This window comes from Heterodontus francisci, chromosome 30, assembly GCF_036365525.1.
Source record: "Heterodontus francisci isolate sHetFra1 chromosome 30, sHetFra1.hap1, whole genome shotgun sequence".
Classification (NCBI taxonomy): Eukaryota; Metazoa; Chordata; class Chondrichthyes; order Heterodontiformes; family Heterodontidae; genus Heterodontus; species Heterodontus francisci.
In genome coordinates, this window is record NC_090400.1 from 50,386,564 (window position 1) to 50,407,498 (window position 20,935).

Here is a 20,935-nt window from a genome sequence, read left to right on the forward strand (position 1 = left end):
ACAAGGCAACTTTTTTTCCGGTTCCTTCCAATGGATCTCCAATTAACTCTATAATTTTTGTTTTTCGAATTGTTTCTTGGGACATGGGCAACACTAGCAAGTTAATATTTATAGAGGCCAGAAAGGGTTCTCTGTGGGCATATATCTCTGGAATCACTGCATCATTCAATTAATATGTACATATGGGTTGTGATGCCAGCTGGCCTTCCTCCCCATAGCCTCACCCAACATATACAGCAGCTTTGTAAATCCCTTCACAGTTTTCGATATTCTATATATGCAGAAGTAGGTGATTCTCATGCTTTAATTATAATGTGTCAAAATTGGGCTCTCTGTTGAAGATTTACTGCAGTTTTCTCCAGTGATTGTGCTCCCTTTCCCTTGGATTAAACATGACATTGCACTTTAAGACCAGCTCTGGATCACTGAAGAATCTGATCTCCAACGAGGAATGGAGGATTACTGTGACTGACCTCAGATTGGTAAAGGGGGGTGGGGAGGGGACGGCTGTGGTGCAATGAAATCATCCTCAGTTGCTGATGAGCTCTTCCACCTGGAGAAGCATGTGTGTAGATAGCGGGTGTGGGCAGGCTCTCTATTCACTGTCCACAGCCCACTTAAAGAACAACCCTGAGTAAGGCACGAGAGGATGCTGATCACTTGTGGAACAGAAGTTTAGTATAACTACTGTCTTCAGAAAAGAAGGGGGAGGCCAAGGGAGAAGGGGGAGAAAATATTTCTGCTCAAAGCATTGGCCAATGAATGTCAAACTTATTAATATGATGTTTAATTTATTTATGACATCACCGCAAAACATTTGAAAGTGGTGCATTCAAGTCAAAAAGTGCAACGATTTTCAATGAATTCTCTGACATTATTAACAGCAGCAAGTGACACAAGGTCTTGTGTGGAATAGGCTGCTTTCTAAAAAGTAGACACACAACCGATTATTACCCACATGACGAGTGCCTGATCTTGGCCTGGCTGTCAGGTAAAGGGCAGAGTTCGGGTGAGGTGCTTCCCCAGGGAGAGGATGAAAGGGGTTCACCCCCTACTTCACTTTGAACAGTCCTTTAAATGGCCAGTTCACAGTTACTGTTGGGTACTGGTCAAGGCACACACACTCATTTAGGTAAGGAGAGGAAGAATTAACTCTATGTCGCATTTTATCTCATCTCTCAATGCCATTTCATTGACAACGAGTAGGCAGTCATTTGGGTGCACAGCAAGATCCCAGAAACAGCAATGCCATGACTGGTTGGTTAACTGCTTTTGGTGGCATTGATTGGGTGGGGTGTTGAATGTTGGCCAGGAATCTGGGAGAACTCCCCTGCTCTTCGTCAAAACAGTCTCACTGAGATATTACCGTCACCGGGGTCCGGGTTTAACATCTCACCTGCAAGACGGCACCTCAGTACGCTAGAGAAAGTGTGAGCTCAGACGACTGAAATGGGAATCTTTCCGTGACGCTGCTATTGCAGCAGGAGTGTTGCAATCTCTGTGGTTTGATGTTTTCGTCAAAGATCCAGCAAGGAAGCTTGGCAATAATATGGGGCTTTCCTGCATTGCAGGACTTGACCCTGCGGTGTTTTTGCATAATAGGTGTAAACGTTTGGACGTCTATTTGTATATAAATAAGACGGCTCGAGTGAAGAACAGTGCAGTGTGACAGGGACATAGTCACAACGACTTGGAGAATTTCAAAAGAAAAGTTTTAAACTTTACCGAGTGAGAACAGTGCAGTTTTATTTCTGCAAATTTCGTTTCTTGATTGTTAAGAAGTCTGCTCGAGTGAAGAACAGTGCAGTGTGACAGTCTCGATCAGGAAAATAAACACTCAAGAAAGAGAAAGCAAAGATGTTGTGTCCTTGGAGCTTTCTACAGAGACCGAAGTACAGGGGCAGGTATGAAACTGGTGTGAGCCCAGCGGCGGATCTTAACAACAATGAAAAGGACATCGGCAAAGGAAAAGGGTAAGAGGATCAACTTAAGGGAACGAAACATTTAGAGGACTTAATTCGACTAGAAAAGTGCAAGTGGGTCACATAAAGCCAGCAGGACCCTGAAACTGACAAGTTTCTGAAACAAGTGTTTGGAGGGAAGGAGGAATTCATTTTAACATTGAATTGGAAGCGTTAAATCTTTCTGCTTAGAATCATATTATCATAGAATGATTACAGCACAACAGGCGGCCATTCGGCCCCTCATATCCGCGCTGGGCTCTCCGCCAGAGCAACTCATTTAGTCCCACTCCCCCGTCTTTTCCTGATAACCCCGCAAATTTGATCATTTCAGTATTTTTAAAAATTATTTAATAATTGGCGGCTTCAACGACATTAGAAAAAGATGCCTAATGAACGAAATGCAAAATTGTCGATAACAACGGATATTTAACGAATTATTCTCTTTAAACCAATCCCTTGTCCGTTTTTATTTTGCCTCCTCAAATTAAGCTGAGCAGGCGCCACCATAACGATTGGGTGTTTTTATATTGCTGTTTCTCAAGGTTTGATGAGATTTAAAATAATTTGTTCTCATGATTACAGTTGGAAAAGTGTGCCCAGATTTAGGAATAAACCTTTAGCTGTTATAATGAATGTCGATCTGATTCTCTCTCCAGCCTCATCAATGGACACATTCCGAATTTTAAGAGCAATAATACTAGCCCTGAGGTGAGTGAAAACTCGGTCCCAGTCTGGTGCATTGCAACATTAAACAGAAAAATCCGTTGCTGCATAGCTCCCAGCTCTGGCTAATTTCAAATGGACTTAATTTGTACTGAAATGTTTTTAAATCGGGTAACTAGAATTATACATCAATAACAGAGCAAAATTCTTCCAAAACATTGAAATATCAGACCATTTGAAATGAGCAATTTTTGGATAAAGGGAAGTTTGAAAATAGACTATATTTAAAGATGTATATCTCCAATAATCTTACAGTTTATTGACAAGGAGAAATTCTTACCAGTGATGCTATTACATCATAAGTTACTGAGAGAGGCAGGATTTAGTACAATATACATATACACAACTGGTACACATGCCGCAGTCTTACAATCCAGAATTCAAGGTTGAGGATAATTTTCGAGGGAAACAGGATGGGCGAGTTAGTTGGACCGAGAGCAAAATTGAAATTCGGTGCCTGCTTTTTGAAACAACCTATTTTCGTTACAAATGTGAATACGGGAATCCTCTAATGAAAAGTTGCCAGCAAGGGCGTGCATTTTGAAATTTTGCCCATGTTATAGACATGTATATTTAGATTAGTTGCTTTCTTTTATGCAGAAAGGAGAAATATTACAGTTTCAAATTATTTCAGTAACGAACACCGTGTGTTTTAATTTTAAAAATCGGATTAATGGCCGGGAACTAATCATTTCTGCAAACTAAATGTTTTTCTCTATTATTTGCTACTAGCCGCTTCCGGCGAAGGAGCCCATGCGTTGTCCTTACGCTCCGAAGTTTGTCAAGTTGATCAATGTAGAAAACGGGGCCATTCTACAGGACACGCTGCATCAAAAAGCAGTCAAGGTAAGATTATTCAAACCTGCTTCGGCGAGCGGGTGTTAGGCATCGCAAACACAGCCGGGAGAGTTAACTGTGATTCGTTTTTTAAAAAAAAACCAAATCCTACATTTGCTCTGAAAAGGTTTTGACAGTGGGAGATAAATATTGATCTTCCCCACTCGGGCGCTGTTTTAAAATATATGACAGGTCCATTCCACCTGAAAATGATAATATACCTCAATCTCTGTTTGAAAAAGAGGAATGTAGAGAAATAAAGTCTCATTGAAACGATACATTGATACTAAGCTCCGTCTATTCTTCACTATCTGATTTAGAACATGCCCTGTCAGTCTGCAACCTGCCGGGGCGCTCTCATGACCCCGAAAGCAATGACCAGAGAAACTCGAGATAAGCCTATCCCACCGGAGGAAGTGTTGACTCAGGCTATAGAATTCATCAATCAATATTATCAATCCTTCAAAAGGTAAGGGAAACCTTGTTCTTAATATATGGAGTTAACAGTCTTCTAGATGCCAGTAATTTCTCCTCCTATTTTCTGCTATGACTGTTGGTTGATATTTTTACCAGTTGGAGTGGTAGAAATTCTTGCATTGACTTAGTTGACGATATGGCAACGAGTGACATGGCAGTCAAGCAAGTTCTCATGGGTTAGGGAGAATCAGTTGTCCAGCCTCCACTGGAGGATGGGTATAATGACAATATGACAAATTTACATAGGCAGCTTTCATTATATACATGGCGATTTTAAATGAGAAAGGTTGTCAGGAAGGGCATGACGATGTAAGATGTTACAGAAATTCGCTGCGGACTGTTAATAGGGTCAAGTTCAGTTGCACTGAAGAAATGGCCAGCTACTATGGGAGCCCGGGTGGAGTCAAGCCTCTGGGTTAATCATATTGAACTTCCTCTTCCCAACCCCAGCCCTCGGACTGAAGAGCATCTGGCCCGAATTGAGCAGGTTACCAAAAGCATCACAGGCACGGGCACGTATGATCTGACTTATGACGAGCTGGTATTCGCAGCCAAGCAAGCCTGGCGCAACGCCCCTCGGTGCATTGGCCGCATTCAGTGGTCCAACCTTCAGGTAGGCACCCTTCCCCTTCTCACTGCCACTTTCAACTTTGTTTTCCTTTACCCTTCGGAATGGCAAATGAAGCCCACTCATTTCTCCCTATCCACGTTTGTGTCTCTGTAGGTATTTGACGCTCGGAAATGCACCACCGCAAAGGAAATGTTCGAACACATGTGCACACACATTAAGTACGCAACCAACGATGGCAATTTAAGGTATGCAGATCCACTAAGATTTCATAGACCATGTAATGTTGGCCTTGAAATGACACCATGTGAATATTAGTGAATAAACGTACACATTAATATTTGTATAGCATCATTTGAAGGCCAGAACTTTTAACACATTTACATGCAATTCTTGTGCCTGCTCTCTTAATGGAGACAATACTTATAAATAGATTAATTAATGCCTGTGGTAAGGGAATGACATTAAGTGTTCAGCACCAATATGTGCCAACGTTTTGACATATTTCTTTGTACCATAGAATGGGGAGAATGAAAAGTTAATATAATAATTTAGCAAAAGGGTAAATTGAAATTGAATACCTCATTATATTTACAAAGCAAGAACTTTATTATTGTATATTTTCGTGTGGAAGAGAGAGAGGGAGACACAGGGAGAGGCTGCCTTCATCAATCTGTTTTTTTCAGTCCACCAATATGTATTGTAAACAAGTCACATCTATATGCCTTCAGGAAAATACAGTTTGGCTTTTCCTCTGCCCACCAACCAAAAACAGTTTGCCAAATTTTTATATTCAATACACTGCCCCTTTAACTGAAGGCTTTATTCAAACTGTTTTAAAAACATGATTGACCATTGTAAGATTTTGCATTGCGTCAAAAAAACAATTGGAATAGATATTACAGGATGCTGTGTTAACAGCATTAATCACAAGAAAGAAAAAGCACTTACATTTATATAGTGCCTTTCACAACCATAAGACATTCCAAAGTGCTTTACAGGCAATGAAGGACTGTTGGAATGTAGTCACTGTTGTAGAAAAAAGTTTATTTTTTTTCTGTAACTTACTCACTGGATAATTTGCTCTGCAGATCTACCATCACTGTCTTCCCTCAAAGAACTGATGGACAACATGACTTCAGAATCTGGAACAGCCAGTTGGTCCGATATGCAGGGTATCAGTTGCCTGATGGCTCCACCATTGGAGATCCAGTTGCAGTCACATTTACACAGGTAAGCCACTGCAGTTGCTAGCATTACGTCCAATGGATTAAGTTATCTTTATATCACTGCAGATAAGTGCTAAACCACTAAGAGAAAAGGCCACACCTCTTAAAGTCTGTTGCCCCTCAAGGGAACTTAAAGTCATCTTCAACCCTTAGAAATCTGTTCCTTTTAATTCATATCTGCAACAAGAACTGATTTAATTTGTAAGTAGTGGGGTGTCAACTTTAGCAAATGATTCCAAAACAGGATTGGCGGGGGGGGGTGGGGGGGGGTGGAGGGGGGGGGGGTGGTGCGTGCAGGGGAAACAGGAGTTAAAATGAGAATGTTAGAAATAAGAAAAGAAGTAAGGCTGAGCTTTTTAGATAAGGGAACATTTGAGCTGTGGAATAAGTTTCCAGGAGAGCCCTTTGAATTGAATAGACAACAGGGGGGCATGAAGATGCTTTTCCAGTGAGAGACCTGACTGCAGGAGGTGGTGTGTAAAGGACGGGAGGTTGAGATCTGGCAAAAAAAAAAGGCAGGCTTCTTTTGGTCTTTTACTATTCCTAAAATTCAAATATTGTTATTGTCTGTACCTATTTCAAAGGTAATTTGCTCTCCAGATCCCTTGGGCAGCTACTTGAAAGAATGGAATTGGATAAATACTTGAAGGGGAAAACATTGCAGGAAAGGGGAAAGAGCAGGGGTGTGGGACTAATTAAATGGTTCTTTCAAAGAGCTGGCACTGGCACAACAGACCAATGGCCTCCTCCTGTGGCACATGATTCTATGTTAGTTTCCTAAATAATCTCATTAATAGAATTCCCTTGCAGAATTCTGTAAAATCCCCACTTTTCTAGTAATGCAATGAAGACCACATGATTAAGAAATGCTAAACTGTGTCTACTTCTTGTTGTTGTCACTTTGTTCTCAGATCAATTATTTAGGAACAGGATTAGGCCATTCAACCCCTCAACCCTGTTCCACCACCATTTGTTTAGTGCATGGCTAATCAGTAAATCAACTCCATTTACCCATCTTTGTTCTTTATTCCTTGATACCCAAGCGATATATTGTCGCTCTCAGTCTCTACTACCCATTTTGGTTAAGTGTCTCAAAGAAAGCATGATCTCCAGTAGACCTGATGTATAATGTCAATGTTATGTGGTTCCATCCTGGTGTTCTTTGCCAGATTGCTGTAAGATATTGCATTGCATTAAAATGAGTTGTATCTGCCTTTTTTTCAGGTGTGCATTGACCTTGGCTGGAAACCCCGCTTCGGGCGCTATGATGTGCTTCCATTAATCATTCAGGCCAATGGCCAGGATCCAGAAATGTTTGAAATTCCACCAGAGCTGATTCTTGAAGTAGAAATTGAGCATCCAAAGTAAGTTCATTATAACCTTCAAACTCTCAATCACTTATGTGTAACATGGTCCCAAATGCAAAATCCCAACCTTCCTATTAAATGTCCATCTACCTGCACAACAGTAGACAAAAGACTACTAAACACACTGATGCAAAACTTGTTTGTTTTATATGCTGCAATGCAATGATTCACATAACTAATACTTCTGCTTGGACTTGCAGGTTTGAGTGGTTTAAAGAATTGGGTCTCAGATGGTATTCTCTGCCTGCTGTTGCCAACATGCTACTGGAAGTTGGAGGCCTGGAGTTTCCTGGATGCCCTTTCAATGGCTGGTACATGAGCTCTGAGATTGGTGTTCGAGACTTCTGTGATGTTCAACGATACAATGTACTAGAGGTACAGACAATTTTCATTGATACATTAGCTACATAAGAACATTTTCTGATAGTCAATCCAAAGGGGTACAGTTATCTGGTTAGGTCTTTTGTAAGCTGCATTAATGGTTGTGTACAATAAAGGGACCTGGGAGCAGAACAGTCAGGAAGCAACTTATCATTGTTGAGTGCTTTCCCCTATGCCCCACAGTGGTCTCTCTAAAATCAAGATCATGCAAACACTACAGATTGTAAATCTAGACCCTAACAATCAACAGGACACCAACGCAGAGTGTCACAGGCACCAGCTGCACAGAGAGATTTTTCCTACATTTTTTAATTAAGGGATTGAGTCACACTACGAATTGGGAAAGCTCTGGGTCAAGGCCCTTAGTAAGGGATTCCAGCAAAGTTAAAAAGAGTAAAAGAGAAGATGAGATTCATTAAGGTCAGGTGAAGTCTGACCCAGGTTTTAAAAACTTCTAGATTGCAGGAAGAAAGAAAGACCGAGGGAGAGGAAGAGGTGGATCATTTTGAGCCACAAGGAAAGAGTGAATTGATGTAGGAGACAATGAGTGGGTCTTGATTTCAACAGAGTAAATATGCAGAGAGAAGGCAAATTTGGAGCTCATAAGGAATGAGAAGAAAGTTCAACAGTTAATAACAATAGTTGTATCGGTAAAATAGAGACAGACAAGGTGATTCGAACAGAGAAAATGTTCAAAGGTTAATGGTATTCACATATCACATGATAATTAACAGATTGCAAGCAAAGTTAGGAACAAACAGTTAACAAAAGCTTTTAAAATAAATTAATAAATGTGATTTTTTTTCTCATTGGTTAAGTGATCAATGTAGAAAGCTGAAGTACTTCAAGAGCTTTTGTCCAATTTTTAAGTTTGGTTGAAATTAATTTCTTGTTCGTTTTTTGCAATGCAGGAAGTGGGAAAGAAAATGGGATTAGAGACAAAAAATCTGGCATCTCTATGGAAAGACCAAGCAGTGGTGGAAATCAACATTGCAGTGCTCCACAGTTTCCAGGTGAGGGGAAGAATTTGTTGTTGAATTTCAAGACCTTTTCTTTTTAAAAAAAAGCATCATGTAGTCATTTTGGATAGAAGCAAACCTATTACATTCAGAAGACTGTCCAGACAACCCTCCCATTAGATAAATGATTTAATAGCCTATTAGAAGTTTAGGAGGATTTTCATCACTTAGGAGCAAGCTTTTAGTTTGAAGAAGATCATAAACACTTAAACAGTAATGAGCTTTTAATGGGATTTCTCTTTCATTTAAGCTGAGCTAGAAGCAAAACTGACTGAAAAGTAGAATTCAGATCATTTCACTATTCCACTATTTTTTGCTGATTGGAGGTCTGGATTCAGAAAACTTTTGAATTCAAAACTGGTATTCCCTGTTCCCTCTTCTGATAGAAGCTTCTAGAAGAGCCCATTAAAATGGGAAGAACCAATCACATGATGTCACTTAATAGCATAGACACTGTGAGTGCAGAAGAAGTTCATGATCCCCTCCACAAGTCTAAACTCTTTGAAGGAAAGCTGCTGAATTCCCACCCTCCCCCTCACCGGTGATTCCCCCAGCCCAGGTCACTTGACATATAAAGCCCTCTTTGTCCTCAGAGGTGATGTTTTACCTCGTGGAAGTAGATGTTGTAAAGTTCAATTGCCCAAAGCACTGTTGACCAATACACATGGTAACTCTTCATTGTTCTGGGAATTAGTGTACAAAGTAAGCCATGTTGTCTTAAAGATAGTTCCCGCAGTTTAGGATCATTACATCGACACTATCTGTAGACTCGTCTACGTGGCGTCAGATTTTCCCTTCATTCATTAAATGTTCCCATAGCCTTGAACTTTGATTACATGATGTCATTTTCTTGTTGCAGAAAAAGAACGTAACGCTTATGGACCATCACACTGCTGCAGAGTCCTTCATGAAGCACATGGAGAATGAGTTTCGGCTGAGAGGAGGCTGCCCTGGGGACTGGGTGTGGCTTGTCCCACCAATCTCTGGAAGCATCACACGAGTGTTCCATCAGGAGATACTGAATTACATCCTCAGCCCCTTCTTTTATTATCAGGTAACTGACTCCATATAATAAAATACAAATGTCAAGGCCCCAGTTGGTAAGTGTTGATAAATGGCTTAGTAAAATAGAGCCAAGCAGATCATAAAGTTCCCAAGTTCCTGGCCTGAATTAGTTGATCTCAGTTGTGGTACCAGTGGGGTGCTATAGTTGGACCCAGTACCTTCAGGGTAAGGAGGGAAGTAAGAAGCCAAGATTTCCACTCTCAATCACCATTCAGCGATTTCTGTCTCAAAATGGATGTGTAAAATGGATCAGGGGACCGAGCACCTGTTTTGCATTAATCCAAGGTATGGCACAGACCCCCCTAAGAATGAATCCCATCTCTACCCCAGAGGGCTATGGATGCTCAGTCATTGTGTGTATTCAAGACTATGATTGTCATATTTTTGGACACTAAGGGAATTAAGGGCAAGTGGGATAGAATGGGAAAGTAGAGTTGAGGTAGAAGATCAGCTATGATTGTATTGAATGGAGGATCAGGCTCGAGGGGCTGTATGGCCTACACCTGCTCCTATTTTTCATGTCCTTATGAAAGGTATCATACAATCAGTGCCCGCTATCTGTAAGCTGTTCTGAAACTGAAAGATACTGATGTTCAGCATTGAGTCAGTATACCTTAATCTAATCTCCTATCAATGTTCTGTAATCACAGACTGACGCTTGGAAAACACATGTCTGGCACGATGAAAGCATGAGACCGAAGAAGAATGAGATCAAATTCAAACATTTAGCGAAGTAAGTGCATCGAAAAAAAGTTCATTCTTCTTAAAATGAAACTTTTCCCCCAATTTTTCTTTGTATGCCTTTGCCCAGATTCAATAAAAACTCACTGCACCATATCTTACTCTAACTTATTCATTCCTAGGACCTCAAAACTTGCCTCTTTGTGCTCTTCAGTCTTTCTTCTCTCCTTTAGTCTTTCCTTCCTCCTACAGTCTACGGACTTATAAAACATAAACATAGAAATATAGAAAATAGGAGCAGGAGTTGGCCATTCGGCCCTTCGGGCCTGCTCCACCATTCAAAAAAGGTTGTGGCTGATCGTCTAATTCAGTACCTTGTTCTCACTTTTTCCCCTTATTCCTTGATCCCTTTGGCATTAAGAAATATATCTATCTCCTTCTTGAATATATTTAATGATTTGGCCTCCACTGCCTTCTGCGGTAGAGAATTCCACTGGTTCACCACTCTTTCTCTTGGACCCCCCTCCCTCCCTCCCTCTCTGTCCCCTCCCCCCTCACTTTCTCTCTCTGTGCACCCCCCTCACTCTCTCTCTGTCTCTGTGCCCCTCTCTCTTCTCTGTGCCCCCTCTCTCCCTCTCTCTCTCTCTCTCTCTGTCCCCCCTTCTCTCTTTCTCTCTGTCTCCACCTCTCTCTTTCTGTCCCCTCTCCCCCCCCACCCCCTCTCTCTCTGTCCCCCTCTCTCTCTCTCTCTAAAACCCAGTGCAATACTGCTTCTTGGTTTGTTTTTGCCTTCTATTCTTTTCAACTTTGACATTGTCTCCACGGACCTCTCAAATACAGAGTAAATATACAAGCTTGCTGAAAAATTTAAATGATTTCAGTTCATTTAGAGACATGAACGATTGTTAAATATGAAATATTGTTGCTTTTCTTTTAGGGCAGCGTTCTTCAGCTCTGTTCTGATGCGGAAGACCATGGCCAAAAGGACAAAGGCAACAATTCTGTACGCCACAGAAACAGGAAAATCAGAAACCTTCGCCAAAAAGCTGTGCACATTGTTCAATGGTGCCTTCAATGCTAAGGTAAATAAAAAGAAGACAGATAGACTTGCATTTATATAGCCCCTTTCATGACATCAGGACGTCCCAACGTGTTTGACAGCTAATGAAGTATTTAGAAGTATAGTCACTTTTGTAATGTACAAATAGTGGCAGCCAATTTGAGCGCATAGTATTCCTGTAGAAACACAACCGCTCATATCAGTTCACCTCAGCTCCTAATGTCTCTTGCTATTGGGTCAAAATAACTTTGGGAAATCTTAAAACTGAGGTTTACTTTACAAAACTGCCCATAATTCACCAGTGATTGGCAAGGGCCATAAAAATGCCTGATGTGGCAAATGGAAACGCTCTTCTGAGACTTTGATGAGGCAGAATTGAGGGAACTTTAACCCTGTCTGAGCTAGGCCTGACCTGCAAGTGGTCAATATTGCTGTTGGGCAGAAAACATAGGAAAATATTCCATTCCCCGGTGCACACCTTGTTGAGGCACTATTAGCTTCTATCACATTGCTTTTATGTGTACACAAATATGCTATAATTGTTTTGATACCTTCCGTAATAAGGGACTTTAAAGACTGCTTTATTTTAAAGCCATTCTACTCATCCATCATAATCTAATGGTTGTTTGGTTGTGCTGTTCTTTACTATCAGATTGTCTGCATGGATGACTATGATCTGAATGACCTGAATGAGGAGTCGCTGGTCTTGGTGGTGACAAGTACCTTTGGAAATGGAGATTCACCTGGAAATGGAGAGGTATGCTGTCTGTTACTGGAAGAAATTCAATCCCTTAGCAACTCACAACATGAAAAGAGCAGATTTAGTTAAATTGAGCCAAATTAATTCATCTCATCTGGGCTTTGAATTAATAACATACGTCATAATCAAAGTCCGCAGTTTCAAAGTCTGTTATTTTGGGGATGCCAGCATTTGCCAACGCCAAAGTCAAATTGGAGGCAGGGTGATTCCATGGGCAGGAGATGGGATCAGGGCCTTAGATTCAGGAGGTAAAACTCTTCACCATCAGGAAAATTGAACGGAAAGGAACCCTCAAGGTTGGATGGACGGGTCAGAAATTGTGCAACAGGAATTATTTTGAGAATGGGGTAATCTTCTTTCAAGTGGGGGAGGAGAGTGAATGATCAGTAAATACTTTAATACCGAAAAGCATAGAACAAGAGAAGTCTCTGAAACAGGATTTCATGTCAAATTGGAAACAAAAAGTGGCAAAGGAACTCCTGAAGCAATGTTATAAATTTTCTTCAAAAAAGAATCTTAGGTAATGGTGCAGAATCAAATTTTTTTTTAGTAAACAATGACATTTTATGTTACAGATGTTTAAGAAATCCTTGTTTACCAAGAAGCCAGTGAAACCATATAAATTCAGGTAAGCATGTGTTTCCTTTGCTGTTGTATACTCAATTTTACAGCTCCATTTACTACATATATCAGTTTGGTTGAGTTAGTGGCACTCTCGCTGTTTAATCTGAAGGTCTCATAGAGCACAGTCTAAGTTCATCCTTCAGTACAGTACAGCATTAGAGTTTCCCTCATGTTCTGGCCAACATTTATCTCTCAACCACCATTTGCTCATGTATCTCACTGCTGTTTGTGGAACTTGCTGCATGCAAATTGGTTGCTGCATTTGCTGACGTAACAGCTATGACTGCACATCGAAAAGGAATCCTTTGGCTGTGAAACATTTACCGATGCCCTAAGACTGTGAAAGACATTATATAAATGCAAATTCACTGTTTCAAGACAGAGTATGCCATCAGTTAGAGAAAATCTGGAATTCTTTCTGACCTTAGTGTGCCAGTTAATATGAAATATGAACCCCAAATACATGCAATATTCCACAATTCGAAATCGGCACAGTAAATTACAGCTCATATGTTCCTAATTATGCCAGAATTTGTTGTAATGCATTATGGAAAGAAGCTCAGGATAGGTGGCCTCACAGTATTGCTCATTACTGTACCCGCGATCTACCCCCTGATCATGAGATATAGGGATCTGCCTGCGATTTCCTCATGTAGCAAGTTAGGATTGTCTACCAGGGTTGCTTGCTAGAGCCCATCAGGATGGAAAAAGAAAAAATCAGCAGACTAGACACACTTGGTCGCTCTAACATAGCCAGATTAAGAGCAGTGCAAAGTATATATTATATATATAAATACCTGGGAACATAGGTGATTTGGACAGGATGTGTGACATGCTGCAGGGATCGTAAAAGAGAGCTGCAACTTATAAAATGGGCAGCTTTAGATTTAAGAAAGAATCTTGTTCTTCCAAACTAAAAGTTAATTTGGCTTCTTATGCAAATTTTTTGCAGTTACTCCATCTTTGGGCTCGGCTCCCGCATGTACCCACAATTCTGTGCTTTCGCTCATGCACTCGATAAGAAGCTGGATCAGCTTGGGGCGACTAAGATGTCCCAAACAGGAGAAGGAGATGAACTTGGCGGCCAGGAGGAATCCTTTGTAGACTGGGCTATAACTACCTTCAAGGTGGGTTGCAGTTGTGTTTGGCAAAGCAACTATTTATTTCCAAGAAAGCTTTCTACATCCCCAGCTAACTTGGGAGGAGGGAGTTATATTGCTTACGAAAAAGTGAAAGTACCAAGTTTCTCTACTTCTTCATTGTGAGTGATGTAGAGGGGGTGGAGGGGGGGACAACCAATTAAAGAGGTCTTGGAAAGGAGAAAAATCATGAAAAACCATTTTAATACATTTTAAGTCGCTCGTGAGCCTCTTTCACTGAAAACTCAGATGAGTTGATTACCATTAAGTCTTCTCTCACTCTTGTTATTTGCACCTTTCCATCCTTGAAATCTCCCATGGCTACCAACAGCTGAGAATAAGGCACAACAAGTCTATTTCTGTGCCTAGCATCAACAACTTAGGAGAGTTCAAGCATCGTCTGGGGTGACTATCAATGTGATTTTTTATTACATCCAATTCTCGGGACATCAGCATCATAGGCAAGACTTGGCATTTATTATTCATCCCCAGTTGTCCTGAGTAGGTAGTGGACCACCTTCTTGGTAGCAGTTTGATACAACTGAGTGACTTGCTAGGCCACTTCAGAAAGCAGTTAAAAGTCACCCATGTTGGTGTGGGATTGAAGTCACATATAGGTCAGACTAGGTAAAATCAACAGGTTTCCTTCCATAAAAGACATTAATGAATCATTTGGGTTTTTAAAGAGAATCTGACAGTTTCATGGTCATATTTACTGATTTTTGGAAACTAAATTCAAATTCTCCACCGCACTACTACACCTAGCGTTTTTTTCCTCCTTAGCTTTCTATGGAAGCATCTGGCCTCCTGAACCCTGAACAGATCTCAGAAAATGGGGAATAACTTTTACTACAAACTTACATTCTGCCACTTTGTGATATGGTGCTTTTGGTCATCAATCATCTGCTTAGCTACACAAACTCTGATATCAATTGTATCCATGTAGTCATCTTGTGCCCAGTATCCAAATTCCCTTGAAGACTACCAGCTGAAGTATTGAGAAGTGTACAGCTTTTAAATATGTTTTCCTTTTCTCCATTTTTTTAAACAGATGGCCTGCAAAGTCTTCAGTGTGCGAGGGAAAGTGGAACTGGGTCAATTCAAGTCTGCAATCAAAAGTGACGTGTGGGATCCCAGCAGATACAGGTTTGCGACAGAGATGAGACCACTGGACCTGTGTGCAGGTACTGTTCACTTACAGACTTTTTGCTGTAATGGTTACCCTTCTGACACCACATTTGTGTTTTTATAATTAAAAAGTGTCCATTCTATAGATTAACAATATTTGATTTTCTCATTTTCTCAGCTCTCTCTAAAATGCAAGGAAAGAAAATTCTTCCAATGAAGTTCAAATTGAAGAAGAATCTTCAGAGCTCAAAATCCAGGTATGCTGGTCCATTATTTTGTTTTTGAAGAAGAGCTAGCCTTTCATTTACAACTCTCTTCAAACTCTTCACTATCACATACTTATTCGAGTCTCTCTGATCACAGTCGTTCTACCATTCTGGTTGAGCTGTCCTGCAAGGACTCCAAGGAGCTCCAGTATCTGCCCGGAGAGCACATTGGAGTTTTCCCTCAGAATCAAGATACCCTCGTCAATGCCCTGATCAAGAGGCTCAAAGAGACGCCAAGTCTTCATCAGTCTATCCAAGTGGAGGTTAACAATGGCAATAGTGTGAGGGGTAAGTAGAATTATTCAAATGTTTTCATTCCCTTGCTAGCTCCCTTCAAGTGGATTAAACAGATATAATTAAAAGCCCCTGGTGCAAATATCCACCCTTGCCCTAGACCTTACACAGTGTAATCTTCATTTTTGATCACAAGGTTGGGTTAAATCTGAACTCCCTTCAAGCAAATAATTCGATTCTCCAATTCTATCCCTGTAACTCCGAAAGGTGCTCACCTGAGCACCAGTAACCCTCCAGTATCTCATCTATATGGCCACCTGGAATTCTATTCCTTTGCTCCTTCAGTTATCAAAATTCTCCTGCAATCCTGAAAAAGAGGAAATTTCAAACCTATTTCTGTCCTGCGTATTTTAAACTAATTGACACAATGTTCTTTGTTGCCCGCAGACTGGAAGGTGGATGAGAGAATCCCAGCTTGCACTCTCACGCAGGCTTTTACCCATTTTCTGGACATCACCACCCCACCTGCTCAACAGCTCCTAAAGAAGTTCGCCCAGTTGGCAACAGAGGAATCAGAGAAGAATCGACTGCTGGAGTTGAGCCAGGTGAGTGTGGACCCCATTGTTATCAGCCTTGTATACAGCGGTCAGTTTAACCTTGGGTGCAGGCAGACAGGCTGTGGATCTTCCACCTCCTTATACATTCTGCTTCATAGGCAATGCTGTTAACTTTTGAACTTTTACACTGCTGTAATGCTGGGAAACATGACAGCAAATGTGCGCATAGCAAGATCCCACAGACAGCAAAAGGAAAAATGGCCAAATGTGTGCCACATGTAGGTCAGACTGGGTAGGGGTGGTAGGATCCCTTCTTAGAAGGACATTAGTGAAGTAGTTGGGGTTTCTGTGACAATCCAGCTGCTTTCGTCGTCATTGATTGGGAACAATGTTGGTTTTACACACTCTCCATTGGAAGGCATTTTGACAGGTGTTGTGAAACCAGCGTTCCACCTGATCCCATTGGATTCCTGCCTGACAAATCTGGTTAAAATTGACCCCAATTGCTTCTGGATACAGTCCACAAATTACAGGGTTTGTTGAATTCAGTTTCACATCTTGTCATGGCGGGATTATGATTAGAATTGTAGAATTGTATTTGGAAATAGAATAAATGAGGGAGAAAGCAGGGACAGGTGAGTAAATAGATCACACATGGGTAAGAAAGCACTTGGCTTTTTGGGCTTAATGAGCCTGAATGTTGCGAAATTTCCTGGAATGTATTTTGCCTTTAGGATATATTCTAGTGAGGCTGAACTTTGTGAAGGCAGCAATTAAAGATTCATTATGTTCAAGTAGAGCAGGTAAATGTTGTTTATCAGATTATGCTTTAAACTATTTAATTTTTAATCCTGCTATTTTGTCCCTCTGCAGAATTCCCAGGAGTACGAGAAGTGGAAATCATTCCACAACCCCACCATCCTGGAAGTCCTGGAGGAATTTCAGTCCATCCAATGTCCTTCCTTGTTCCTCCTCACCCAGCTACTGCTGTTGAAGCCCCGATATTACTCCATCAGTTCATCCTTAGATATGAACCCGGGAGAAATCCATCTGACAATCGCAGTGGTGAATTACAGGACAAGAGGTAAAGAGAGTCAACTTTCATTCAGTTGGCTTGCTTGTCTTAAATGGGGCTTGGTTACAGGACCAGCAGGAACGTTAGCATATATCTTAACATTAGGACGTATCTGCTGTTCAGACCTTAGAGTCAAGTTTCTAACCGGGAGAACTCTAGAGGGGCACAAATTTATTTCAGTGGAACAGTAATTTATCGAGCGGTTTCCTCCTCTTCATGGAGCACAGCACCATTCAGGCACTTGAACTATGCAGATGAAACAGCTCTTTTACTTATTCTATGTGAATCAGGCCTCACCCCATTTAAATGTGAGATCAAACCCTTGCATAGGTCATGAAGAGACATAACATAAGATACACATAGATTTCGAGGAGTTTCAATGCTGTATCAGCATTCTGACTTATTTTGAATAGGTTATAGACACACATTACTGTGATGCACAAACAGGAACTAATATTTTTCTTTGTATTTAGATGGCCAAGGTCCCATGCATCATGGTGTCTGCAGTACCTGGTTCGACACAATGGAAACAGGTGAACTGGTTCCATGTTACGTGCGGAGGTAGGTCAATCTGATCCCATCCTTCGAATTATGGCTTGCAAGCTCACAATCTGCTCTAGACACCCTTAGCACAAAAATGGCTCAAAATTAATAATCGATTTCATGTCACGATTACAGCACCGCCGGATTCCATCTTCCAAAGAACCAATCAAAACCCTGCATACTGGTCGGCCCAGGAACAGGAATCGCTCCATTTAGAAGCTTCTGGCAACAGCGACAGCATGACTTTGAGAAACGAGGTACACTCAAACTCCTGATGTTCCTTCCTGAGATTCCTACTTATTATGGTTTGCACCAGTGAACTGTTGACATGTAACAGAGTACTGCTGATGTCTGGCCCCACTACCCAGTTACAGTTACCAACTATGTTAACGTAGAAAGATCAAGGTTCAAAGTGGTTGATTTTTGTCTCACTCGGACAGATCCTAAGCAACGTCTGATCAACAGATGATGATGCGTCTTACTCCTATCGTAAAAAAGGGAGAATTGCATAAACATTTGAAGAAGATAGCTATGAAAGGGGAAACGGTGGAGAAATGAGAGAGAGTAGATATCTCCTTTGGACAACCAGCATTGGGACAGGCTGGTTCAAGGCTGTGCCAATTCCCAGACTTCTGCTTCCACCCTTCTAACAGTTCCATTATATATCTATTACTCACCATATTCTATGAGGCAGCCAACACCATTTCTTCAGTATTTAGGAATCAATGCTCAAGACCTCACTAACATCTCAGGCTGATCCATTCACACCATTCCAACAGTAAAAATAATCGTAGCCAACTCCCGCTCTCCTCAGTGGTCTATCAGACGTTTAAACTACCTCCGCTTCCCACACATTCTCAAAGTTATTATATTGTCAATATGCATGAGGTGATGCTGGATTTCCATTCAATTTGAATGTTTTTGTGATATCTAGGAATCAAAGCTGGTCCCATGACTTTGGTGTTTGGCTGTCGGAACTCAGAAATGGATCATATTTATAAAGAAGAAACACTTGCACTTAAAGAAAAGGGTATCCTGAAGGGCGTTTACACAGCTTACTCCAGAGAGCCAGACAAACAAAAGGTAAGTTAAACCACTTCCCAGTCAGTAGCGAAAATATGTTTTGTTTATTTTTAAACTGTCGCGGGCTCCCCGGTGGTACTGGGCACCATACGGTGTGGTCCTGAGCCACACAGACCTGCAAGGGCCCAATTAGCTAACCAGCTTGGCTGAATTACTGGAGGACTTCTAAAGCCAGAACCCAGGAATGATTGGTGCCTTTGTGGGCAGGGAAGAAGTCATTTTTAATGCTAAAATATTTTAATACCAGCCCTGTAAAAAAAAGAGCAGGTGAATTCTCCTGGTTTCCTGGCCAACATTTATCCTTCAACCAGAACCACCAATAACAGATTCACTGGTTATTCATCTCATAGCTATGTGTGAAATCTTGCTGCGTGCGAATTGGCTACCTCACTTACCTACAAAGCAACAATGTCTGCATGTCAAAAGTAATTCACTGGCTGCAAAGTACTTAGGGACATCCTGATATCTTTGGAATGCTCTGCCCCAAAGCTCAATTGTTGATTATATTCAAGACGAAGATCAATAAATTTTTTGACTGTAAGAAAGTCAAGGGATATGCAGGAAAGTGGAGTTGAGGTAGAAGATCGGCCATGATCTTATCGAATGGTAGTCCAAGCTTGAGAAGCCATATGGCCCACTCCTGCTACTTATGTTCTGAGGATGAACAAGGCACTATGTAAATACAAGGTCTTATTTTCACTGCACTCCAATACTACGTTGATGTCTCCTTACATTCCTACGTTTGCTTCCATCCAACTAGACTTATGTGCAAGATATTCTTCGGGAACAGCTGGCAACTGAAGTCTTCAAGATGTTGCATGAAGGGAATGGGCACATCTATATCTGTGGTGAAATCAAGATGGCACAAGATGTCACCGAAACCCTGAAAGGCATCATTGCGAAGCAGGGTGGCATGAGTATCGAGGATGCCGAGGAGTTCCTCTCAGAGCTGAAGGTAGGTCTGGGGCCAGGAATATGTCTCCTTAAAAGGTTCAGGAACTATTCACAAATGCATTTCCCCAACCACATATTCTATACCACTACATGTAGTAAGTGCCCAAGAAGCTGTTTCTTTTTGGTTAGTCTTGTGTCTGACAGTTGCTGAAACCCATCACCATCATAGAAGCTGAGAAATGCATACAGCTAGAGTTTGTCTTTGCCTGATAAGGGGCCCACATGCTCACCCCATAGGCCACACCCCAATTTGCAAGGTCCAGGGAGCTTGGGCACCAATTGACAAGAATGCTTGGAGAACCCCAAGTAATAGGCGCTGGAATAAATAAATGAAAATAAAAATGTCTCATGGAATTGACTGTATATATTACAAGATTAAATGGGTGCACAGGAGCCATTCCAAGGATGAACTAAAGGTTCAGATAGATGTAAAGCATTCTTACAGTATAGGACGTGATGTGAGGCCCTTATTATCGTCCCCAATAAATTTTTTTTTAGTCACACAATGTTTCCACAATATTATACTTGATTGTCCTATATTGTCATTTTTTTTTGTGCTAACTCCAATCTCTCATTTACTTGACAGAACCAGAAGCGATATCACGAAGACATCTTTGGGGCAACATTTCAGAAATAGATTCCTGATTACAGGATCAAATGGCGTCAAAGAGACAATTATGCCAACAGATATTAAGAATGAAGGAAGGAATACATTAACAAGGCTTGAATCTTGTGCTGCTGTTACCATGTATCTGCTGGCTAACATATGGACTAAAATGGACCAAATTTTTATTGTAACTTATAGCATTCAATTTCATATTCGCTTTTATAAACACAAGTGGAAATCCAAAAAGTTTAAGCACAGCACTTTTTCTTTATATTGCAGTGACGTCTGCAGCAATAGTTTTTTTCTTTTAAATGTGCAGTTATTAATTTTGGGATAAGTTCTGGAAATCTGTATTCTTGTAGAAGATTAATTATGACTTAATTGTATCAGAAACCAGTTTGTGCAGGGAAGCACATCATTGGAGAGCGTCAATCAATAATGTTGCCCATTTTGAGCATCAATAGTAATGTAGCGCAAGAGTGCAGCCATGTCAGAAATCACCAACAGGGCATTTAGTTTGTTTAAAAAACTCCTCATAATTTATCATTGAGAAAAAACAAATCTACATTTCTAGCCAGAAATAAATTATTTCCT

At 41.0% G+C, this 20,935-nt stretch overlaps 1 protein-coding gene across 1 annotated transcript; it reads left to right on the forward strand.

The window, feature by feature from the left end:
* Positions 1-1,673: 1,673 nt before the first annotated feature.
* nos2b (nitric oxide synthase 2b, inducible) lies at positions 1,674-20,587 on the forward strand. Its single transcript, XM_068010562.1, has 26 exons — positions 1,674-1,973; positions 2,621-2,672; positions 3,420-3,533; positions 3,845-3,993; positions 4,452-4,614; positions 4,726-4,817; positions 5,661-5,802; positions 7,023-7,162; positions 7,366-7,540; positions 8,458-8,559; positions 9,425-9,619; positions 10,281-10,363; positions 11,249-11,393; positions 12,024-12,128; positions 12,707-12,759; positions 13,708-13,882; positions 14,946-15,078; positions 15,201-15,279; positions 15,386-15,576; positions 15,970-16,127; positions 16,953-17,163; positions 17,628-17,715; positions 17,833-17,954; positions 18,632-18,780; positions 19,541-19,735; positions 20,321-20,587. The coding sequence occupies exons 1-26, from the start codon at positions 1,858-1,860 to the stop codon at positions 20,369-20,371; spliced, it is 3,378 nt and encodes a 1,125-aa protein (XP_067866663.1). The 5' UTR covers positions 1,674-1,857; the 3' UTR covers positions 20,372-20,587.
* Positions 20,588-20,935: the final 348 nt, after the last annotated feature.